General features: G+C 48.4%; 1 protein-coding gene across 4 annotated transcripts in view; it reads right to left on the bottom strand.

Annotated features, from left to right (window-relative positions):
* Positions 1-24,566, bottom strand: part of CIB4 (calcium and integrin binding family member 4) — a 51,444-nt gene that overhangs the window by 10,928 nt on the left and 15,950 nt on the right. For 2 of the 4 annotated variants that reach the window (XM_070512428.1, XM_070512427.1), the window contains exon 3: positions 773-1,008. In XM_070512428.1, coding sequence (XP_070368529.1) covers positions 773-989 — 217 coding nt within the window. In that variant the 5' untranslated portion in view covers positions 990-1,008. Of the gene's footprint in view, positions 1-772; positions 23,052-24,566 lie in introns of those variants that run through there. The other 2 variants (XM_014843532.3, XM_070512426.1) reach the window with 2 other exon arrangements.

Genomic DNA, 24,566 nt, shown 5'->3' with positions numbered 1-24,566 from the left:
GAGGCAGGAATAAGCTGGTGTCCACTATGTGGCAATAGGGGAGGAGCTAGCAGGAAAGGAAGGCAGGTGAGATGCCAAACTATTCAAGCCTAAGATACAAGTTCTTTGGGGCCAAGAAGTTGCCACGATAAGCTTAAAGCCTTGCACATGGTCTGTTCGAAGCCTTCTCAAGATTTCTTTGTTTCTTTCTTTTTGATTCTTTTTGAGAATTCCAGGCATCCCAGCTGTGCTAAGGGGCCATGAGCCTGCAGAAGAGCCATCTTTAGCAGAGTCTTATGGCTACCCCAGCCAAAATCAGAGACCAAAAAATATCATAGGACCTCAGAGATGATCTTTCTCAAACCCTTCATTTTAAGAATGAAGAAACTGAGGCCCAGAAAGGTGAAATGATTTGCCCAAGATTTCTCAGCCATTTAGTAACTGAGCCAGTTTCAGTGGTTGAATCTCTTAACTTATGCAAATCAAGCATAACTCCTTCATATCCATATGTAGTCCTCTCTCTGGCCTGCCCACACCACAACCATGAAGTAGCAACACCAATGACTCCATTTGCTTCTGATGGCATGGAGGGGAGGGCATCAATCTCTTGGAGTAGTAGTTCTCAATCATTTTTTAAAAGTCTACAGTGTTTGAGAAATATGACAATACCCATTAATACCCAAGTGAACCCCAATAACACCACCTCACCAATGCACTGATGTCAATGGATTCCAGATGTGGTATGTACTCTGTGGCACTCGCCCCTCCCCTCCCCGTCCCCCACAGCACCCACCATAGATGCGAAAGGCGTACTCAATCTTCAGGCTGGGGCAAGCCTGCTCACTGAACACAGATGCCATGCCCAGCACATCCTCAAAGGAGAACACACCGTTGTGGGCGAACACTCTGCAGATTCGGTCTCTGAAAGGGTTGACCTGTGGGTGGGGAGGAGGAGGAGGAGGCACGAGTTCTATCACCATCAAGTTCATGCCTCCCTGGCCCTTGCTCATCTTCCTGAAGCACAGTGTCCTGAGTTTGAGAAGAAAATAACAGCAACAGATTAAATATTGGAGTAGATGCTGGGTCAGCGAACCAGGACCCTGGGTGTGATGGAGGGTACCAGGGATGAAGGACTATGTTTAACATCACTCTCCTCACTGTCATCACCTCCTGCATGCACCTTCTAAGGATTCATATTTTGGTCTTACTCTTTTTTATGGTTATTAATTTTCTCCATGTTATGTACAAAATTTGGAAAATACAAAAAAAAAAGCATGAAGAATGGGATAAAAATTCTTTGTAATCCAGTCCCCAGAGTCAGCCACTGTCAACATATTGATGTATAAGTCAGACAGACCCAGGTTTAAGTCCTGGCCTCAGTGTTTACTAGTGAGTAACCTTAGTGCAGACAAATTACATGATCTCCTGAGGCTAAGTTTTCCCACCTATGGGGTTGGGTGGGGTAATACTATATTGGCCTATAGGCTTGTTGTGAGGATTAAACAGCGTAAGTCTAAGGCTGCTCAATGTCTGATAAATAACACTCAACAAGTGGTAGCTGTTAGTTGTTTATAACTACTACAGATAGTATAATTTGCACAGAAATTTTCATTTTTAAACCAGACTATTTCTCAAATTCGAGTGCCAAGCAAGTAAGGTGATTTTAGGAAGCTTGGCTCCCCTAAACTGGGCCTGGCCAGGGGAACACATGAGAGGGCGCTTCTGATGTCAGTGCCACCTGGTTCTGAGCAAACACCCCAGTCGTTTCTCACCAGTTCAGAGGCAGCCCGCTAAGGCCACCTCGCTGCTCTCCCTCGGGCCCCAGGAATGGGCAGGCTGGGTGGGCTGTGGGGTGGAGCGGTGGGCAGACCTAATGAGAGTTAAAGGCACAGAGCAGGCCTGGAAATCTTTGAAAGTAGCGAGTTTATCTTTGCAACCTCCTCCTCCCACTTTCTGTGCCCCTAATCCATTCCCACCTGCCAGGACTCCTTCCCCCAGTTGTGCAGGGGCCCAGCACTGGCCTGTTCCAAACCACCCGCCTCCTGGCAGGCCTCGTTGGATCCCGATTTTGCTCTAGTGATCCACAATGATCCCCGATCCCTCCCTCCCCACCGACGAACATTCCTTTCCCTTGGCTGCACCTCAGCTAAGAAAGCTGTTGGATTCTGTGAACTCACAGGGCAGATCAGAGTGGCCAGTAGTTCCTCAATCTTTCAAATTTTTAATTAGTTGAAGCAAATCCCTGGTTGATTTTTCTAGTCCCCTTTCACTGACACGGTATCTCCTCAAGGCTCCAGGCTTCACGCCAAAGGGTTAGTTCCTCTGCTTCAAGCACGCAGTGGCCCCATCACTTCCCTTACAGGCCTTGAGCCCCAGCCTCTGGGGGCCTAGCTCCTTGTCCACCTATGCTTGGGGCTGCCCCAGCCCCAGCCAGTGCTCAGCTCTCTGGCTTTGATTTCTCCATTCTGCGCACAGGAAACTTCTCTTTCATTTCTTTTGAACTCAGCTACATATTAAATCTATGGTTTAATTTTATTTGGTATTCCTATGAACTTGAGGCGGGAAGGAAGACTTTCTGTGTCACCTCAGGTAGCCATATAGTTCTCAAACTTTAGTGAGCATGCAGGTTACCCCAGGTCCTTGTTAAAAACGTGAATTGTAAGCTCGCGCCCTCAGAGCTCCTGTTTTAAGTTCTGGGTGTGGCCCAGCGTGGGGGATGGGATTGTCTCCCTGAAAACTTATCTGTTGAAGTCCTAACCGCCAGCACCTTGGAATGCGACCTCATTTGGAAATAGGGTCATTTAAATGTAACTAGTTAAGATGAGGGCAATAGGAAGTAGTCCATAATCCAATATGACAGATGTCCTTATAAAAGGGGGAAATTTGGACTCAGAGACACGCACTCAGAGAGAACACCGTGTGGAGATGAAGGCAGAGATCGGGGTGATGCGTCTACAGGCCAAGGATGCCAAAGATGCCAGCAAGCCACCAGAAGCTGGGAGAGAGGCCTGGAAAAGAGCCTTCCTCACAACCTTCAGAAGGAACCAAGCCTGCAGACACCTTGATCACACATGTCCAGCCTCCAGAACTGAGACAGTAAATTTCTGTGGTTTAAGCCATGGGGTTGTGGTATATTGTTACAGCAACTGTAGCAAACTAACACACCCCAGACCCTGCATTGTAATAAGATCCCCAGGTGACCGGTTAATTGCACTCATATATACAAGTACATGTTCCAGGAGTGGTCGGGGTGGGGGCGAATCCAGGCGGCCCTGCTAGAACTTCCAAAGAAGCTCCCGCCGTGTGTGCTTCCTCCGTCCCTTCCCCTCGACATCCCCAGGAATGCTCGGTTTGACTGCCTCAGACACTAACTCCAGCTTCGGTGATGTGTTCCAGGGCACGTGGACCCAGCTAAGTGGCTTTACAGATTGCTTTGCCGAATTTTAACTACATAACGCTCACAATGGATAAGTGGCTTAACAAGATCCCTGTGAGGGAACCACAATAGAAGATAATGCTTATAATGCAAATGCAAGTGAACAACACGGAAATGTCAGGGCAGATACCTCTTGTACTTAAACTACAAGTTCTTCTCTGTGAGGTAGAGATGATGAGAATCTAGGCAGACAGAACGACGAGTCTCAGCTTCAGTTCTGTTTTCCTGCACTCGGACAAGTGCAAGACAGATCAACAAGCTCACTGTCTAAGCACATATTCAACCAGGGCATGAGATACCAATCTTCTCTTCCCTGGGGGCCTCCCTCATGACTTGGCTTTGCTGGTAGTGACCGGAGGGAGGTGAGTGCCAGGAAGCCAATCCACTCCCCCTTAGACCGCGTCCTGTGACTCTGTTATCTACGCACGTGCACGCATATGCATTCATACACACACTGTCATAGAGATGGGGAAGGGGCAGTTGATGTGTGGCTGGTGGTAACAAGAATATAGAGAGAACACAACATGGTGAGCAGATCCTGTTGAAGATGCAGAGAAAATATTGCTGAAGATGTAGAGAAATAAGCATTAATAAATTTCACACTGTGGAAGGTTCGCTACATAGGTGAAGAAAAGTACAGATATTTCTTGCATGGTTTTCCTGGATTCTGTTTCAATAATGAAACACATGAAGAACCACATTTCTGTGACCCTCTGAAGGAAAGAGATGATATGGATGGAACAGTATGTTACTTCTTTAATAAAAACATCATTTATGGGAAAAATCGAGTGTAATCACGGATGGAGTGGCTGCTCCGTGATGAAAAAGAATTCTGGGTAAGGGGTTGGGGTGGGGCGGGAATGGTGACACATGTGAAACTAATTTCCTGCAGGTGACTGTAGTCAAGAAGTCAAGTCCAGCACACGATATGCTGCGGGATGCATTGATGTGGTTAGCTTTTTTAAAAAAAGGTTTAAAATATAGTAAACCCTACAGAATGATTTGTAATCAGAAGGGAAGTGACTATGAAAATCTTTTGAACTGCACAGAGGTTTGCTGGTTATTTCTTGGCAGAGCACTTAAAATAGCCATCAAACTTAAACAAGAATTATACGCGTTTCTTACCCAAAAAAAGACAAGCATTCCAAATTCGCTGAGCTTCTTATGATAAGTGGCTGTTGGCAGTTTGTGACCTCACAGGTAAGCACCAAAAGATGAACTCAGCTTCTTCTGGCTCTTCAAGGTGAAGGCGACTAGTTTTAACAGTGGGTGAGGAACTACTTGCTTTTCCAAAGAAACTCATGCTTTGGAGAGAATATTTTGAAAATGAGATTTTTGTTGTTGAAAATGTGGTGTTACCTATAAAAATGCTTATATCTGCATATTTGAAAATACTAGATTTTTCTAATCTGTTTGAAGATCATCCAAATGAAGAGTGTCGGTGAATTTTGAGTCCATTTGTCAAAAATATGAAAACGCAATGCTTCCCAATTAGCTTGAAAGAGCCACTGACTGACGTAAGGGAAGACGGACATCTACCAGCTTAATTTCAGTAAAGAGCCTTTGATTGGTGATGAGATTGAAAACGAGTACCATAATTTAATACAGCCGATGATACATCTCTTCTCTTTGGATCAGCTCAGACAGCCATTAAAAATCAACTCAACTGGAACCAGACCTCTGAACGGCTCCCTCTCAAAGGGTTAAAGCAAGATTTCAAAGAATAAACAAGCAGCGTATCCATCCGCATTGCTGCTCTTACGCTATTGTTATTAACTATAAGCAAACAATAAAATTATGAGGGAGGAAATTTTGTTATATAAAATAAAGGAGAATTTATCTTTTAAATGTAATCTGTAACTTTTAAATTTTTTATTTTGCTTGTTTATATCTTAACATATTACTCTTATAGTAAAGTTACAGAATTTATAAATGAATATACACAGATTATGGGTGCATGCTCCACATTTTTTTATTGCTGGGGATGTATGATCAAAAATGCCTGGGGGTCTCTGATCTAGACTAACTCCTTCATATCACGGATGTGGAAATGCAGCCCTGGGGGGAGGAGAGTGACTGGCCCAAGGTCACTCAGCCTAGGACCCAGGTCTCCTGAGCCAGCCCAGAACTGTTTCCACTATGGTGACTTGTGGCAAATAAACATTAAAGGTGGTGATGGAGACAGAGCATGGGACCATTAAAATGTGCAGACTTTGAAAGTAGAACCCTCTTAAAATACTTACTTTAATAAGAAAAAATTTTTTTTCACAAAGTGTAAAAATAGAGGGTAAATTAAAGTCAAAGAAGTGACTTTCAGTCAATGAGAGTTCTGTGTCTGGCGAGTAACGACTGTCCCTACGAATATGAGAAGCACCTCAGGGAGGCCCATAGGTTCAAACGCTGCGGGAAGGAGAAGCCAAGAGGAGAAGGCGAAGGCCACAGCGAGCCCTCAGGCTTGGAATGGTGGAGGCACTGGAGTGAGGAGCAGAGGATGCTGTTCCTGAGAAGATGGCAGGGCAGATGTCAGCCGCAGGGCGAGGCCCGGGTCACCAGAGCTGTGTCTGGGCCCTGGAGGCAAGGAGCAGCTGGTACAGTTCTCTGTGAGGCCTGGTGGGCACCCAGGACAGTGTCCTCGGCCTGTCTCTCTTCCAACAACAGCAGCCTCCCTCTCCCCCAGGTTCCCTGCCTCCTCACTTCCCAGAGGGAGATCCCGGGGCACAGACGTCCCCTATGATGACGTATCCTTAGCACATACGCAGCTCCATGCAAAGGGACAGCAGTGCTGCTACAGGGGGAGTTTCTAAGGGTCCGGGAGATGCTGCCCCTGTGCCTCTCCCTGCTCTCCACGTTGAGCTAAGTGCCAGCTCCACTGGTGTCCTCAGTTCCAGGCCAGCCACCAGCAGACAGAAGAACAGCTGGGAAGAGGCAGGAGAGGGAGCAAGGCTTGTTCCTGATCACAGTCCCAGTTCACTCTCTCCCAGATTGGTGTTGCTATGACTTTAACAATCTGAAATTTGAACCAATAAATTTTGTGACCTATCCAGAGAGTCATACCCTGCATTAAATTTTACACTCATTTGGACGTCTTCAATCCTCAAGAGGAGAAAGAAGATGACAATTGATGAAGCAATGCTTCCATTTCAAGAATAACATGTACCCTAGTGTGAAGGCGTTCTGAACAAGGGAATATAAACATGTCAGTATAGAAATTTATACAGGTAACTCAGTAGTGCAATCTCCATTGATGCATGATAAAACTAAAGAGGAAAATAAACCCAAAATGCTGGGGATTTTTGGGAAAAGAAACTACAGTTTGTTGACAAAAAAATTGCAGTCCTTGCAGGAAACTACAAGTTTTTTTCTAAGATCTTCTCAAAGTTATTGAACAAGAGATTTGATTTGAAGATGAAAGTCAGAGGAAAAATATTTGGTCTTAGCTTAAAAATATCTCCTCACCATTTCTCCAACTAGCACATAGTCAAAAAGAGCTTTTGACAGTTGCTGGAAAAAATTCACACAAAAATACACTAGTGACTCAATAATGACATCACTGATGCACTTTGATTTTTAAGATCTCCTTTTTTAAAAAAGATCAAACGGTATTTCATTTAAAATTTCTCATTGCTAATTAAACTTCCTTAATTTTTAATGCTTGTTATTTTTGAATAATGCCTTATGTTTGGTCATTTTGTCTGCTACCAACTCTTATCAAAATGAAATGATTAAAGTTTATATTTTTAAACAGACATAAAGCATCTATCAAGGAAGGGAGTGGATGAAGGTGTCTGTGGGGAGGGGTACATGAGAGGCAGCCCCTATCAGGTCTTGAGTGGCGGCCGTAGGTTATGGGAGCAGAGTCTCCCTGAGGGAAGTGCTGCCTGAGAGGCCCCTCGTATTTTGTACAACATTGGATGAGCAGACCCTGTGTCCTGGGAGAAGAGGGTAACAAAACCTTGTGTGTTTTAGTGCCTTTGAAAACTTCCCTCATAAATATCCCATATTTATGGATTGGAAGGCTCAATGTTATTAAGATATTGGTTCTTCCCAAATTGATCCATGGAGTTAACGTGATTCTAGTTAAAGTCTTCCAGCTGATGTTTCTGTGGAAATTGAAAAGCTGATTCTAAACTTTATATGGAAACGCAAAGGGGCAAGAACAGCCAACACAACCCTAAAGAAGAGGAACAAGGCTGAAGTACTCATACTGCTAGACATCAAGATCTATGCTAAAGCTTTAGTAATCAATTCAGCATGGTTTTGGTGCAAGGATAGACAAACAGACCAATGGCCATAACAGAGATTCGAGAAACAGACCCACACATATATGGCTGCCTGATTTGCGACAATGTGACATTGCAATGGAGTGGGGGAAAGGAGAGTTTTCAATAAGTGATGATGGGTTTAGTAGATATCCGTATGGGGAGGAAAGTGAATCTTGATTCCAACCTCATACCATACACAAAAACCAATTCCAGATTGACCAAGGACTTAATGTGGAGAACTGATAATAAAACTTTCAGAAGAAAGCATAGGAGGGGCCGATCTGGTGTTGTAGTGGTTAAGTTCGTGTGCTCCGCTTCAGCGGCCTGGGGTTTGCAAGTTCAGATCCCAGGTGTGGACCTAGCACTGCTCGTCAAGCCATGCTGTGGCAGCATCCCACATAAAGCAGAGGAAGATTGGCACAGATGTTAGCTCGGCGAGAATCTTCCTCAAACAAAAAGAGGAAGATTGGCATCAGATGTAACTCAGGGCCAATCTTCCTCACAGAAAAAAAGAAGAAGAAGAAGAAGAAAGCTTAGGAGGACATCTTCATGACCTTGGGGCAAAGATTCTTTAACAGTATACAAAAAGCCCTGACCATGAGGGGAGGAAGTTAATAAATTGGCGTATATTAAAATTGAGGATTTATGTTGTTCAAAAGATATCTGTGAGAGAGTGAAAAGGCAAGCCACAACAATCCATAGGTACTTCAACAGGAGAATGGGTAAACAAACACTGGTACAATCATATGATGAAATACTTCTCAGCAATAAAAAGAAGCAGACTACTGACTCATGCAACAATGTGGATGATTCTTAAATGTATTTTGCTAAGTAAAAGAAGTCATATCCGAAAGTCTATATATTATATGGGATTATTTGTATGACAGCCTGGAAAATACAAAACTATGGGGATGGAAAACACACAGGTGATTGCCAGTGGTTGGAGGAGGGGTGTAGTCCAACCAGTGTAGACTGGTGTAGTCAAACAAGTGGTGGTTTGACTACAAAGGAGGCTCACAAGGAAATTTTTAGGGTGATGGAGCTGTTCCGTGTGGTGGTACTATGGTTGTGGATCCACGCCCCTATGTGTTTGTTTAAACCCATAGAATCATATACCACAATGAGTGGACTTTACCAGATGCAAAAAATAAATACACAAAAATTAAAATAAATTTAAAACCCAGGATGATGGTGAACCTTGGATGAAATGCAGACCATGACAAATAAAAGTAACTATGTTACAAATGTCTGACAAAACCTCACTGAAAGGAATTGGGAAAATGGAACTGACCAAGTGACTCTGGCAAATGGTGTTTTGAGTGGGTACTATAAATCTAAAGACAAAAAGAACTATAAACCAGCATTGTACTCCAGATGGCAAACTTGTTTCTCACAGGGGTAGGGTTAGCAATTCTGAAACTATGTGGATATTGGGGTTGAACAAGTAGGTAAATAAATAACAGATAACAGGAGCCAAGTTTCTCATCATCACAAAAAGACGTTACAAATAAGCAAGGGGGGAGGGCTAGATGTGGTGCTGGATTGGTCAGAGAGTTTAATATGAACTCATGGGTATCTTAATATAGAGAGATGGAAAGATACAGAAATAAATTCTGGTGTGTGGTATACGTAAGTTAGAATACATACATATATTTTCCAGCTCTGTCCACTAAGTAACTTGACATAGGAGAGAGCTGGAAACACCACCTTAACTAAATGATCAAGGTTAGCATCACCAGTGAGAGGTCATGGTGATATCACGTACCCCCTGACACAACATGAAGAGAAGGGCACTTTACCTCTGTGGGACTCGTTGCACAAATCCATCATCCTAGTCTAATCAAGAGAACACATCTGACAGACCCAAATTGAGGGGCATTCTACAAAAAGACCTGGCCAGTGCTCTCCAAAAAGTCATGAAAGACAACACTGAGAAACTGTCAGAGATTTGAGGACACTAAGGAGACATGAAGATGAAATGCAATGTGGGATCCTGGCATGGATACTGGAACAGATAAAGGACATCAGTGGGAAACTGGTGAAATCCAAATAAAGTTTGTTATTTAGTTAGTAGTGTTGCATCAAGTTTAATTTATTATTGGATTTGATAAATGTACCATGGTTATGTAAGATATTAACATTAGGGAAATTTGGATAGAAGGTTTACGGTACCTGCCTTAATAAATCTTAAAAGCAAGCCTTGAAAGAATTAAACTTATTTCAGGTACCAAAACTGCATCCCAAAACACAACTCAGTAGTATTTAAATAAATACAACAAAACTAAGCACCTGACAATGTAAAATTTACTGTGTTCAGCATCCAATAAAAAATTACCAGTCATATAAAAAAGTAGGAAAATGAGACCCACAACCAGAAGAAAAACCACGTAATAGAAACAGATCCAGAAATGACACAAATGATAGAATAAGTAGGCAGAAATATTAAATCAACTATTATGAATACACTACATATGTTCAAGAAGGTAGAGGAAAGCAGGATGAGGAAAACTAGAAACCCACAGATTCAAGCAGCTCAACAGATCCCAAGTGGAAGAAACTTGAAGAAAACCACACCAAGGTACAGCATAATCAAATTTCGAAAAACCAGTAATAAAGAGAAAAACCATTTTTTAGGGGAGGGGCACATACTTATAGAGGAACAAAGCTAAAAATGACACTAGATTTCTGGTCTGAAACAAAGCAAGCCGAAGACAATGGAGTCTTTAACTCTGAATGAAAAAAAGAAGCTCTCATTCTATTATTCTATACCCAGCAAAAATATCTCTCAAACCTAAAGGCAAAAGACTTTTTTTTTTTCAGACAAAAGCCGAGAAATTCATCAACAGTAGATCAGAGCTACCAAAAATTTAAAAGAAGTCCTTCACGGAGCAGGAAAATACCAGAAGGAAACTTGGATCTACCCAAAGGAATGAAGAATGCTAGAAATGATAAATATGACAGTAAATATAAAAGACCTTTTTTTTCCCTCATTTTAAATCCTTTTCAAAGAGACAAATCCACATATATAGCTGGAGAGTTCAACATCCCTCTAATTGATAGAACGTCCCTAATTGATAGAACAGTAGACCAAAAAAATCATTAAGGATATAAAAGACTTGAAAAGACTATGAACCAACTCGACTTATTTGACATTTTACAGAACACTGCACCCAACACAACCGTGTACACATTAGTTTCAAGTGCACTTGGAATGTTTACCAAGATAGACTACATTCTGGGATATAAAGCAGGTCTCAATAAATTTAAGAGGATTTAAATCACACAAAATATATTCTCTGACCACAACAAAATTGAATTAGAAATCAATAACAGAAAGATCTATTGAAAACCCTCAAAGTCAAAGACATTGCAAGAGAAAGTAGAAAATAATTTGAACTAAATGAAAATGAAGATACAACATATCAAAATTTGTGGTATTCCATGAAAGCAGTGTGTACAGGAAAATTAACAGCATTAAGTGCTTATATTAGAAAAGAAAGGACTTAAATGTTTATTTAAATGAACAAAAAGGCCTCACCCATTGGTGGGAGTTGGTCACTAGGGGAAAAGAGAGAGGGTCAGGAATTCCAGGTCTGTCAGGTGGAGCCCATGCTAACCCTGTGCTCCTGGGCTACGTACATCTGGGAAGTGACTGCCCCCGAGGGAATGGATGAGCTTGTCACCAGGAGCAGGGGCTTGGAAGCCACAGATGGATGGAGCTTCTGGGCTGAACTGAGAACAGATGAGCAGGATGCCCTTTCAGGGAAGCCTTCTCTTCCTTCAACACCATTGCCCAGGAGGAATTCCTAGTTCTGTCTGAACCAATGAGTCACGCTTCAGCACTAGAGCAACTCTACCAGAAGGTGGCAGTGTTGAGTTGGAGTCGTTCAGTCAGTTCTCAAACCCAACATGAGTGAGCACCTACTGTGTGCAAGGCATTCCGTTAGGCTGTGACTATCTTGCCAGCAGGTGGCAAGACAAATATTACCACTCTGTTTCACGAATGAAAGGAACTGATGCCTAGAGGAGAAGGACTCAAACCTCTAATTCGATGCTTTGTCTATAGTGCTATTCTTGACCCAGTGGGTATTTAATTTTTCCCCCCAGAATTTCTCAACATCACATTCCCGCACACACAGAGCAGGCCAGGTTTGAGGCATTGTCCTGAGTCCCACCCTCCTGCCAGTTGGCAGTTGCCCAGAGAACAAACCAGTGGAGCGGAAGGATGTGGCTTCCTCAGGTAGGGATGCAAGACTCAAAGCTCACGGCCTGAACTTCAAGTCCTTGCAGCAAATGCATGAGGCGAGTTACCGTGTGCCAGGCACTGAACGAGGTCCTGGGCCAACCCCCGCCAATGATGGAGACGCCACCTCTGTCCTGCATGAGACCAGCCTGGGCACTTAAAGAAGTCTCCTCAGAAACAGACAGCGTAGGAGAAATGTTTGAATCCAGTCCAAGCAAAGTGAAATGACAAGAGCTAGGACAGGGTAACATTGCTGGGAGGTAGGACAGACTAAGAGGCCAGAAGGAGAAACAAGCCAGGAGACAGAGACAGAGCAGGGGCTGAGGCCAGAGTGGGCAGGGAGTAAGATGCGGTGGCACTCTGGGAGATGCTGTGGGGAGGGGGCTAGGGAACCAGGCAAGGCCGCAGGGCTTCCCCTTCCTGCTTCGCATGCCCGCCAGCTCTCTCCTCCCCTTCCAGGCTGCCCAGGTTTTACCTGGATGGATAAAAATGTAGGGGAGGGCAACATTGGGCTTAACCTAGATCCTGGAACCCCTGAAAGGCCCAGGTTGGTCACCAAGTGGAGAGAAGCCTGACATTTTCATTTCAGGGGAGCTGGGGGCGGGGAGCGTGGGGGATGAGAAATTCACTGAGGTGAATGCACTCTCTCTGTTGGCCAGGCCCCCGAGGCATCCTTCCCGCCAGTTGTTTATAAGAAAGGGACAGTCTCTGTGTTTTAGATGTTCCACCTTCCTGAGTCTAAAAACAGAGAGGCCTGTATGGGAGCTGTCTCCTAGTGACAGATGGGTTGGCAGCGACAGGCTGAGGATGCGTCCTGCCGGCAGCTGGAGGCGGATCGCTAATGGAACAAATAGGGGAGCAAGGCAGTAAAAATGTTAAATATTATTAAACATCCATGGGACCACGTGGTCCGAACCTGGCTCAGACCCACCAGATCAGTCTCTCCCCCGATTCCAGGCCTATGGGTACCTGCCACTGTCCTGGGGAACCTTCTAGAAGAGCTACCTGCCGGCCAGAGGTGCTCAGGGGACTGCAGGCCTGAGTTTTCGGGGTGGGGGGGCGGGCACCAGGCGTCCAGGGACCTGGCGTTGTGCTGTGGGGCTCGGGCTGCTGAGCGGAAGGAGCAGAGGCTCTGGAGTCAGGCTGACGCTAAGTTGGCATAACAACTTTTTATTTGACATCTACGAGATTTTGGTACGTTGCAGCATTTGAGGTTTATACAATCTCAATTTTTCAATGCTGAGCAAAAAAGAAAAAAACAACAGCAAAAAAGGAACTAAAAAGACCAGTTGTCCCCTAATTGGCTTATTAACAGTTATTACAGGAGAAAAAGACTTACCCGTTTTATAGGTAAGTGTCTATTCACATTTGTACCTTGCCGTTTTTAACAGCTCGTTAACAACTCATTAAACAACATCAAATTCCTGAGTGATAAAAATAACCACAAAAATCAGCTGTGTGACCTTGGGCAGATCGTTGAGCCTCTCCATTTCCCATCTGTAAAATGGGCAGAATCAAGACTTGGCTCATGGGGTTTTATGGGGATGGAATGAGATCATATTTGCAAAACACCTGGCAGTGGCAGGCCCCCAATAAACGTTAGCCACCAGAAGAAATCTCCCCACCCCAACTTCATCATCTTTCCATCGGTATTACCAGCACCCCAGCCCCTGGCAGCTATACATTTTGAGCTCCCAAGCAAAGTTGTTACCTGGGCCAACAGGTTGCCAGGAGCTCACACTGCCCAACAATGGGCAGCAGAAACGTTAATTCTGGTTCCAGTGGGTGCCCGTGGGCCGGTATTTCCTCAGGGTCAGCTGCCAACTGTGGCCAGAGGCACGCCCTCCGTGTGAAATCTCTAGGGACTCAGGGAGAGCAGCTCTGCTAAGAAGAGGGGTCGGAAGGGGACGTTGAGCGCCTACCTGTGCACAACCTCATTCTGCAGCTGAGGATGGCAAGTTGCAGAGAAGCTAACACATTGGCTAGGTGTCTGCGTCCTCGCAGGGAGCTTTAATCAAAATTCACGTTCTTGGGGCCGCCCGGTGGCGCAGCGGGTAAATTCTCACGTTTTGCTTCTCGGGGGCCCCCGGGGTTCACCAGTTGGGATCCCAGGTGCGGACATGGCACCGCTTGGTAAGGCCATGCTGTGGGAGGCGTCTCACATATAAAAGTAGAGAAAGATGGGCACGGATGTTAGCTCAGGGCCAGTCTTCCTCAGCAAAATGAGGAGGATTGGCAGCAGTTAGCTCAGCGCTAATCTTCCTCAAAAAAAAAAAAAATCACTTTCTTTAACCCACCATGGGCTTTCTGCACCAGCACCTCCAGGGTAGGACCCCAAAATCTATATCTGAACCAGCTGCCCAGGTGGTTTTTATGTAGCCAGTCCTTAGACAACACTAAGTGACCTGGTCAAAGTCACAGTGCTAATAAATGGCAGAGACATGACATCAGATGCTGCCCCTCCCCCACCTCCTCCAGGACACAGCCTCCCAGCCAGCAAGGATGCAGGGGCATGGGGACTGTGTGAAGCAGTGGACAGCACCAGCAGCCTCCAGCCTCAGCCCAGAGCAAAGGCCCGACCTGAAAACACTGATTTTGCACCGACACCTCACAAAGCTTCCTTTTCCTCCCTCTAGCTTCCGTCCCCATCTCCTGCAATCGCTGAGGCCAGGCCTGGGCAGAGGCTGGCAAGTTGTCACCCTCAACCCAAGTGGCGCCCTCTCTCTTCCCTCATTGCTCTCTCTGCACCCTCATTGTTCGAAGGGATAAACTTTCTGCTACAAGCATGTCCTCTAACTGTTTTCCCTCTTTCTGCCCTCTTCCAATTTCTGCCAGATTTATTTAGGAAATGTTTTCATTTACTGCCTTGGCCCTTTTGATGGAAACCACTTCTCCCAGAGCACCAAATAAAGTGCCGTTGTTGAATGAATAACTCTCTAGTTCAATCTTACAGCTTCGTTGTTTTATTGATTTACTAGGATAACGAGAAAAAAATTGCTATTGGACACTTGAAAGCAACTGGCATCTGGGGAGGTGGGTCCTGCGAGTGGGGAGACCCCTCTGCTCGGGGAGGCCTGGATGGAGAGAGGAGATCTCTGTCCAGTAGGGGAGGGAGAAGTGGGGGCCCTGGAGGCCCTCTGGGAGGTGGAGGGTGAGGAGGACAGACAGAAGAAGGAGAAGGGAGGTGGTGGATGCAAACGTTCCAAGATGGGACCCTTCCACGGACCCACCCACCCCGTCCCCAGCCTTCAGTGGTTTGGAACCAAATTCATCCAGTGCTTGGCATGAGTGGGGTTTTTGTGGAAATCAGTCAACAGGTCAAGGGTTTTGTTTGGGTAAATATGAAGTGAAGCAGATGTGCAGGAGATGGAGGCAGAAGGAACACGGGAGACATCAGAGCCCCTCTTACTTGTCCCTTATGAGCCCCCCCTCCCCCCTCCCCATAAAGAACAGAAGAATGGAGGAGGGCTTGGTACTCTCACAGGGCTCAAAGGGAAGGTAGTTCGCAGCCATTTCAACATGATTTTTTGGGTAGGAAGGCCCCCAGGTGCATCAGGGCCCCCCTAGTATTGCAGCAGGATTGTTCTCTCTGTTTTCATGGTGTTGCACCGGGAGTAGCGTCAACTTGTGGCTCAGGCTGGGAGCCTGACAACAGTTTATATGTTTTTCTGCGGAAAATGTAAACAAAGTTGCGAACGGCCAATATAAAACTCCATTAAAATACAATCTGTACCTGCACTTTAAAGGCAGTGTGTGCAAAGCAGGAAACGGTAACTAACATGACGAGGTCACCCGGGACAGAGCAGGCACCGGGTCAGTTTAGGGAACTGCCCAGAAGGAGAGCTCCCTGCTTCTCACGGGCAGCAGGGCTGTGCGGCGCCCCACGGCCCTCCTGGTTCCGGCCTGCTGTTTATAAGCAGCCTTCCCGTCTGTAAGCAGGAGGGGTCCTCAGACGGTGTCGGGGCTGCTTTGCACCTGTTTGGGGACACCCATCCCGGGGCACCCTGGGAACTCTGTAGGATGTGTCTTTGCCTCAATACAACAATTTCTCTTTTATCAACACATCTAGGCAACAACAGTTGATCTGTTTTGCCCCTCACTCTGAATCAACTGATAGAAACTGAAGTGGACTCAAACCACAGCCCCTCTGTCACCAATAGCTGCTACTCTCTCTCAGTGATGCCCAGCGACTCTTTAGACACCACAAAGCCCAAACTGAAGCAACTCAAAGGTCCTTTATTGTTTCAGTCCCTGATATTTTGGATTACTGCACTTTCAAAACCCCCAACTTCCTAATCTTCCCCTTCTGCTTTATCCTGGGAACACTGCCCCAATCATAGCCGGCTGCCCTTGAGTGCTAAGGGCCAGCAAACCACGATACATCATTACCCAGGCATTCAGCAAGTGCCTACTGGGCATCACACCTTGTCCCTGCTCTCCCTTGGGCCCAAGGGGACGGGAAGGAAGGAAGGAAGGGAAATGGTGTTTGTTAAACACTCACCGTAGAGCTGGCGCCGTGTCAGCCACATCCACACGGTCACCCCATTTATTCTTTACACCAACGCAAATGGTAGCTCTCGATAAGTTCATTGCGTAGATGAAGAAAACCGAAGAACGGAGAGGTTAAACAACTTAACCAAATAAGAGGAGGGAAGAGCAGGAATTTCATCCCAGGTTTGTCTGACCCTCAAACCTGAGTCCTTTGCATGGAGTGTGTCCCGGGAAGATGCTGCACCAAAATGGAAAAAATGCACAGGGAGGCATCAAGCTCCTGGGTCAGCAGGCGGGTCCAGGCTGAGAGGCAAGGAGTGTGCTGCGATGGGTGCCGATGCTGGCTCACGGAGGACCAAGGGGAGGAGAGAAATGTCCTATGAATCTTGGCATTTGAGGAGTGGCAGGATGAGCTGATGCCGGGTCACAGAAGTGATATGGAGTTCTGCACCTAGGTCCATAGCAGCTCGCTCCAGGATGGTACCAGCTGGACGGCAGTGCAGGAGGAGGAGACCTGGGGCTGGGCCTGGCCGCAAATTCAGCAGGAGATGCTGAGAGCTCACGCAGCCTGCGGCCACAGTGTCAGCAGTGCTGAAGCGCATCTGGGGAAGTGCTCACACAGTACCCTCATGGAGGATGGAGAAAATGGATTGGACCGCAACACACACACAAGCACCTATTGAAAGCCCACAAGCAAAGTGACCTTCATGCATCTATGTCAACTTGGAGAGAGGTCTCTGGTGATATGTTACAGGGTTCTCTCTTTTATCATTGACTTAAATATTTAAGAGCCCACGTTTTTTAATTTGTGCTTTTATCCCCCCTTGAGGCATAAATGTTTTCCATGTTGCTACATAGTCAGTAAAATTATCATTTTAATGGTTGCATAGTTCAAATTCCCGGAGTGGACAGTCTTGTCTATCTAATGCCTCCAAGGAGAACCTGGAAATCTAAATTAAGAAAATAATTTTTGAAAACAAAGAAAATAATACATGAGGAGGTTTATGGCAAAATTATTTACAGTAGCAAACACCCTCCCACCCTGCAAAAACCCCAAATTGGAAACAATGTTAATGTCCTGCAATGAGAGGATGGTTTAGGAAATCAGAACTCAGTGCAATTATGCAACCCTTAAATGATAATCACACAGACTATGGAGCAACGGGAAGAAGCATTTATTCCTAATGGGGAACAAAGCACAAAATAAAACTATCTCTGTATGTCCACAGTGATGCAAAATAAAGTGTGCCCAGGGGGAGAAGGTGGCGATAGAAAGTGACAACTTCTGTTAGGGTGGTTGGGTGCTAAGGGATTGCTTTGTAGAGAATGCATTTTAATGCTGACATACTATTTTAACAATAAATAAAAAGCAAATTAAAAAAGAAAGTACGCTCTGGAGACAATTTGCTAAGCAAACAAACAAACCTTTCTTCTTAGGGGGTTAGAGGCAGGAGCTTCTGCTCTACTTTCTAGGGAGTGAGGGTGGGGCCCCAGGCGGAGCCCAGACCCAGCGAGGGGCTAGTGGGATGCTCTTCTCCTGAAGACCTGGCAGGAAATGCTCCACGAGAATGGAAGTTCAGTGGAAGCTGGCCTACAGTTCTTTGTCTATACCTTTCCAGATACATGGATACATACTGCATACTGCATACATACTACATACATTTCCAGATGCATACTACAGAGTATGGAGCCAAAGGCTGGTAGCCAGTAAGTAGTGAGCTTTTTTCCTGATGATTCCACCAGGCTTTAAAAGCATTGTTGGCTCCCTTGTGCTGCCGTCCTACCCTCTTGGTTTGCATGACTGGGAAAGCGCAGTGGTGCCCCACATCCCTTTCTCCCCAGGGTCCCTGCTGCCTCTTTAAGGAGGATGGCACTTGAAGATAGAGGCGAGGCCACCTCAATTGCCCGGCCCTGTCGACAGCCCATCTTCTCCTGATGACTCCCCCTCTTCTAGGTGACCATCTGCCTAGGAGAGAGAGCAGAAGCAGCCGACCAGGCAGGGCACTGCTGGAGCAGAGAAGGAACCACCCCTGATCCCGAGCTGTCCTGCCAGCTGTTCTCCCTGACTACCTTCCTGAAGGGGGTGCCGTTTGAGTCCTGGGGTCACTCATGGGATGAGGGACAAGGGAGAGGCTCTGAATCCACAGGGGCAGGAGGCAGGATGCGGTAGCTGCTTCCAGCCGTCTCAGAAAATAACCCATTTCTGATCTTTGCTTTTCCTGCTGCCTGAGAAGAGGTGTCTTGGTCACAGCATTTGCTTCAGTTCCCCTGGCTACGGGGCTGACCTGCTTGGGAGCACTGCCCTCTGGCCTTTGGTCTCGGCAGAAAGAGGGAGGCAGGTGACTCCTCTCCCAGAGGCTGGCGGGGCCTCAGGACGCAGGGATTTCAGTGGATGAGAAGACACTGATCATCTCTCCTCCCAGTCTCTGCTTCAGCCTCCTGGGCAAGTGGGCCAGCCCATGCAAGCCTGACCCGCCTACGCCGCATTCTTGCCACTCGTGCTGGAGGCCACCAGGGGCAGGGAGCCTACTCTCTGCTGAATGAGCCTCATCTTGCTTCACGAGTGCTCTCTGTTTAGCAATGTCAGCCTGAAGGCCAACTGAAACCAACCCCAGTGTCACTTCTTCCACTCATCTTCCCCTTCCTCCGGCCACCAGCAAACATGTGAAGAGGATTATGTCCTCCCAAGTCTTTCTCCAGGTGGAACACCCCCATTTCTTAGCCACCTGCTTACCCCGGTGAACAGCCTGGGGGCTCTCCAGGGACCCTGCCCCTTTCCCTCTAAGCCCCTGGTGTGAGGTTGATGCTCACTTAGGATTCCCTGTGTGGTCCCACCACTCAGTGGGGCACAGCCACTCCCTTCCTCCAGATGCTGTTCCTCTGTGAGGGATGCCTGAAATCCCATTCACCTTCCCGCAGCATTTTAGCATTTTCACATCCATTCTCTCATCCCACCTTCATAATAACCCTCTGAGGAAGGCAGGGCTGCTATCATTAGGTCCGATTTCCAGGTAGGGAAAACTGAGGTCATACACAAACGGCAAATCGTAGTCCAGGACTTTCAATCACAAGCCTGACGAGCCTGGGAGACTTAAGGGGTTGTGTGCTGGGGGCCTCGTCCAGCGCCCAGAACACAGAAGGGGCCTGCGGCTCCACCAGGCGCTGAGGCCAGAGCTAAGAGGAGGGGAAGGTCCCCAGTGGGTCCCTCTGTGGTTGGGCCTGGGCTGGGCCGGCCTGTCTTTCTGCGCTTGGATGAATGTGTCCCCACATCCCAGCTGTGTCGAGCGGGGGCAGTTCACAGCTCCAGACAGGCGACACGGCGCCTCCCCCACGCTGGCTGCTCAGGCCACTGGGAAGCCCTTCAAAGCTGCGGGGTGTCTTGTCCCTGTGGAGGTAGCGGCAGGCCCGGGGCCTACGGAGGGTGGAAAATCCTGGGAACAGAGCCCTGGCCAGCCTGGCCAGCACCTCGTTAGGAGGCCCAAAGCAGGGCGGGGGCGCCGCAGGAACAATGTTGTTTATTTTTCTATTTTTAAACAAGTCTGAGGTCTCTGGGGGCACAAATGGAGTTATCAGAAAAGACGAGTGGAATAAAGCCTCCGGCCAACAGGCTGAGAAGGGCCTTTGGGACCAGGACTCTTGAAAAGCTGAGACGGGGTTTGTTTATCTTGTACTCTGAGAGTGCGGGACTGTGACAGGGTGCTGGACAAGCATGTCCTTGAGCCCTCTGCAGCCTGTTCCCTTGGGGCCGCTGGGGAATCTGGGTGTGAACAATACTTTTAAGATGATTCCGTCGGTGTCATCTGCAGCGGGAGGCAGGAGCCCCCACCTCTGGAAGGATAACTGATCCACTTCTCACCTCAGACATGTGAGCTGTTTTCCCAGCAGGCACAGCCCAGCAGAGCCAGGGCACACACGGCGCCCTGTCCCAGCCCTGTCACTGGCTGGCTCTGCCACTGGGCAGTCCCTCTACCTCCTGGGGCCCATATTTCCTCAGCCGGCACTGGGGCTGGTCCTTCCTGCCTTGATTCCCAGGTCCACGTCACAGGGAGAAGCAAGGAGATGCAGTGTGCCCATGGGGAGGGCTGGGGACACGTAAATCCTGCTGTGGCCCTGAAAAGGGGACTTGTCATCTCCATCTTAAAAGTAAGGAAGCCGAGGCTCCAAGGAGTTGAGTGACTTGTCCTGAAGTGTTCAGATGCAGGCCCACCTGGTTCCAGAGCCCGGTCGCCTTCCACAGTGCCAAAGCGCCTCTAAAGCACTCCAAGCAAGGGTGATGCATTCAGCTCTTGGGAGCTTCAAGAGAACGCATCCATCATGGACAGAGCCAGTGAAAGGCCTGGGTGGGTTTGGCTGGAGGAGTGCTACCTCCCAGAAATGAGAAGTGTGTTAAGAAGCAAGGACAGCTGGGCATGTGATCAATGGTCCTGCTGTGATTCTGGTTTGAACTGGAGACAATAACAGTAGCTGCTTCCCAGGGTGGATGAGAGGGTCCGATAAGATCCGACGTGTGAGGCGGCAGAGGAACGCTCAGGCTCTGCCTGAAGGAAAACAAACCCTCTTCAGTTCTGCCACTGGACAGCAATGGGGAGCACGGGTTGAGTGAATAGCACCCAGGCAAGCAGTGTGGGGAATGCTACAGGTCGCCCCCTTCTGGGAGCACCACAAACAGGCAGCGGCTGCAGGGCACAGATCTCCCACCAGGATGCCCTGGGGTTGGGGCTGCCCTTGGCCATCCCTCAGGCTCGCTATACCCCATCACTCCAACTTAGAGCCCCAGGTCATCGTGCCTGGCCCTGGGGTCCAGACAGCAAGTTGAAGCCAAGAAGATGGAAGGAATTGGCCCAAAGCCAGTCAGCTGGCAGAGGGAAAGGCTACCACTAGAACACAGAGTCTTCCCCACCTTCTAGTCTCTCCTAATTACCTGTGTGGGAGGCATTGTCACACCCATTTGGAAGATGAGGGAACTGAGGCCCTGAGAAGAGCAGTGACGTGCCCGAGGCTGCTGGTGTCAGTGGAGGCCAGACCCCACCTCTCTGCTGCTGACGGCTCAGCCCAGAGCAAAGACTGCGTCCTACATCATGGAGCTTTTTCTGAAACCAACCACTTCTTAATTCTTTGGCTGAATGTCTAAATAAGGATTTTTGCCAATTCTGAACCCTGCTAACTGATGAAGTTGTCAGAAAAAGATCTAATGATGCTTGAAAATGCAGGGAGGAAGCCAGCTGCCAAATTGCCCTCCCAGCTCTGACTCTGCGTCAGGGAGTCAGGACCCTCCCCTTGGGGGAGGGGGAGCGAGCGCTGGAGGCTGAGTGGCTGCCTCTCGTCAGCTGTGTGACTGTGGACCAGTTGCTTACCCTCTTTGATCCTCTGCTTCCCAGCTGTAAGTGAGGATAATAGCTCCCTCCCTGCGGTTACTTTGAGGATTAAATGAGATGATGTGTGCGCGACATCCCAGCACAGCGCCCAGCATAGCACGGATTTCCGGGCAGGCTGGGAGGGTGGGACGGGGTGGCCAGCTGGCCTGAACTCTGCTGAACAGACTGCAGTGGGCACGCCTGCAGCCCTGGGTGAGTGAGAGCTGAGGTCTCTCGCTCCACTTGGGGAGGCGCTGGGTCTCTGATCAACCCCCAGTATTTATCTTGGGAGGCGGTGCTCCGAGAGCCAGCTTACTTCTCTCCTGTGAGATGAAAGGCTCAGAGTGACCGCAGGGCCTATGAGGTGGGGCCTCGGGGTGGGAGCTTGGGAGGCTGGGCTGGGGCGCTCACTGGGCAGGCCTGCCCCTTTGTTCTCTCTCTTCTTTTTCACTGGAACATTTGTTCCACTCAGAGTCCGGGTACTAGGGGAGGGGCCTGGCCTGGGGACTTGGGAAGCAGACAATTCCCAGGCCTGCCATAGGAGTCTGGGAGGCTGGGCTCTGGGAAGGGCCATGCCAAAACGAGCGGGGCCTGAGTACAGGCCTCCCAAATCCACGAGCCGCTAATGTGTGGTTTGCTGCCCAAGGGCGGCATTTGAGGGGGTCCCAGCCAGAGACGGGAAAAGCCATTCCCGCCTCAGTCACCAACTGTCCAGGCCACCAGCTCCTTCCTATCCTCCTTTCTCCTCCCGCCACACACATGTACACACACACGCATGTGTCACCTGCTTGGTGACCTTGATTTCATCTTCCTCCAGAAGATGGAGAAGTATGGCAAGGAAGGAATAGAAGTATTTCTGCAATTGTGTGGCTTTGGGTAGAGCTTTTAACTTCTCAGAGACTCAATTTCCTCATCTGTAGGATAGGGAGATACCACCATGCTTTACAGACCTGCCGTGAGAATCGGATGAAGCCCAGCATGAAAAGAGCTTGTAGCCATGAAGCACGTGACCAGTGGCAGCGGATATTTGGAGCTGGAAAGCAGAATTGCTACAACCATCCAATCTTTCTTTTTTTAGCAAGCCAGGGAGAATATCTGAGGGTGAGGGAGGGGCTCAGGGCAGTGGCCTAAATACAGCATGAGGATTACCACTCTCCAGCTGTCCTGGCCGGGGCTGTGGGTGATCAAAGACGCCCCCCCTCCCGGGCTGCTGCCTCCCCTACATGCTCACGCCCCTGCTCTCTGGTAATATGGGTGCTCTGAGGACTGCCCTGAGCTCACGGAGACAAGAGGTGAGTGTCAGGAGCAGGCAGGCCAGCTCCCCATCAGGGATCTAGCCTCAAATGGCGTTTCCTAAGGATGTGGTGGGAGTTCAGGTCGTGCAGCAGATCTGAGGCTGGAGCGGGATGCCTGGGTTCCCACCCTGACTCAGCCTCTGCCCAGCGCTGCGGCCTTGTATGGGTCTTGTCCTGTCTGTGGGCCTGGGTTTCTTCATCTGTAAAGGCCTCCCCACCCTTGCGGGGTGCGGTGAGGTGGTGGCCACGAAAAGGCTCTGACAAAGCTGATCAAACACCACACAAGGCAGATTCCCGAGTCTAGCAGCGGCTTGCCCTCCCATCCGGACCTCAGTGGTACCAGCAGATTCAAACCTCTCCAAGTGTGCCGTCTCCCACAGAAAAGGGGCTCAGGGACCCGACGGCTGCTGGGACCCCTTCCAGCCTAGGATTCTGCCAGACGACGCAGGACAGTCATTTATAAGAGCAGTGTTTTCCTTGGATGGACTGCCTACCCTTTGATCCCTGCTCCCTCCGCTGTCAGTGTGGATAATAACTCAGCCGGCTGCGGCCAAGGGAGAGCTGATGTCCAGGTGCCTGAGCACCAAGCCCCGGCCCTGGCCCAGCCATAGGACGGCATCCAGGGAGGTCTTTCTGGGGCCCTGGGGGAGGGATGCTGTGCCTAGACTTGCCTGGCTGCTCCAGAGGCCACTCAGCATCCTAAGAAGTGGGGAGGGATGCCGACAGAGCATGACCAAGGTGTTTCTGGTTGGGTCTCTCTAGGAGGGCCCGTGCCCAGGGTACCCTGGGTGCATCTGTCTGGGCCCAGCATTTGGCACTGGGGTCAGAATCTGAGCTCTGCCAAGCCCCCATGGCTTGTGGTTTTTTCTCTTTACTCTTTACCCAGAATTTCATGAGAAAAGGCCTTGCGAGTCCCCAAGCCCTCTCAGTGCACAACACACAGTAAATACATCATAGCTACTTATGGGGTGAAGGGACAAGAACCAGGTGTAAGAACGCCTATCCATCAGACTCCAGAAAATGTCTCTTACCCATGGGAATTTCCCTCTGATAATCAACAGGACAAGGAGTGACAGTTCCCAGAGGTCCTTGGGGAGGGGGGCAGCTCCCAGAGCAGCCTGGCTGGGCTGTGGGGTGGTGTGGGGACGGGAAGCGAGAGAGGACAGCATGGGAGCTCTGAAGACAACAGCCGGGTGGAGCATTCGGGAGGCTGGGAGCAGAGAGAGCCAGAGAAGAGTTTGGGGGCAGCTGCTGTCTGTGTGGAAGGTTCTGAGACAGCAACAATGAGGAGAGGGTATTTTTGAAATGCTCTATTGAACACTAGGAATGCAGGTGTTATTCTTGGGTAAAGATGACACGTTGAACACTCGCCTCTATTTTCGCTCCCTTCTGACTCGCACAGAAACTAAAGGAAGTCTTTAGAGGCATGACCCATAACAGCAGAGAGAACACGGGAGGACAGCAGCAGTCACACAGTGACCTACGTGGGAAGCAGAGGAACGAGTG

The sequence above is a fragment of the Equus asinus genome, chromosome 6, assembly GCF_041296235.1.
Source record: "Equus asinus isolate D_3611 breed Donkey chromosome 6, EquAss-T2T_v2, whole genome shotgun sequence".
Classification (NCBI taxonomy): Eukaryota; Metazoa; Chordata; class Mammalia; order Perissodactyla; family Equidae; genus Equus; species Equus asinus.
Note: the sequence above shows the minus strand (reverse complement) of the source record. Positions and strands in the feature narration are given on the sequence as shown.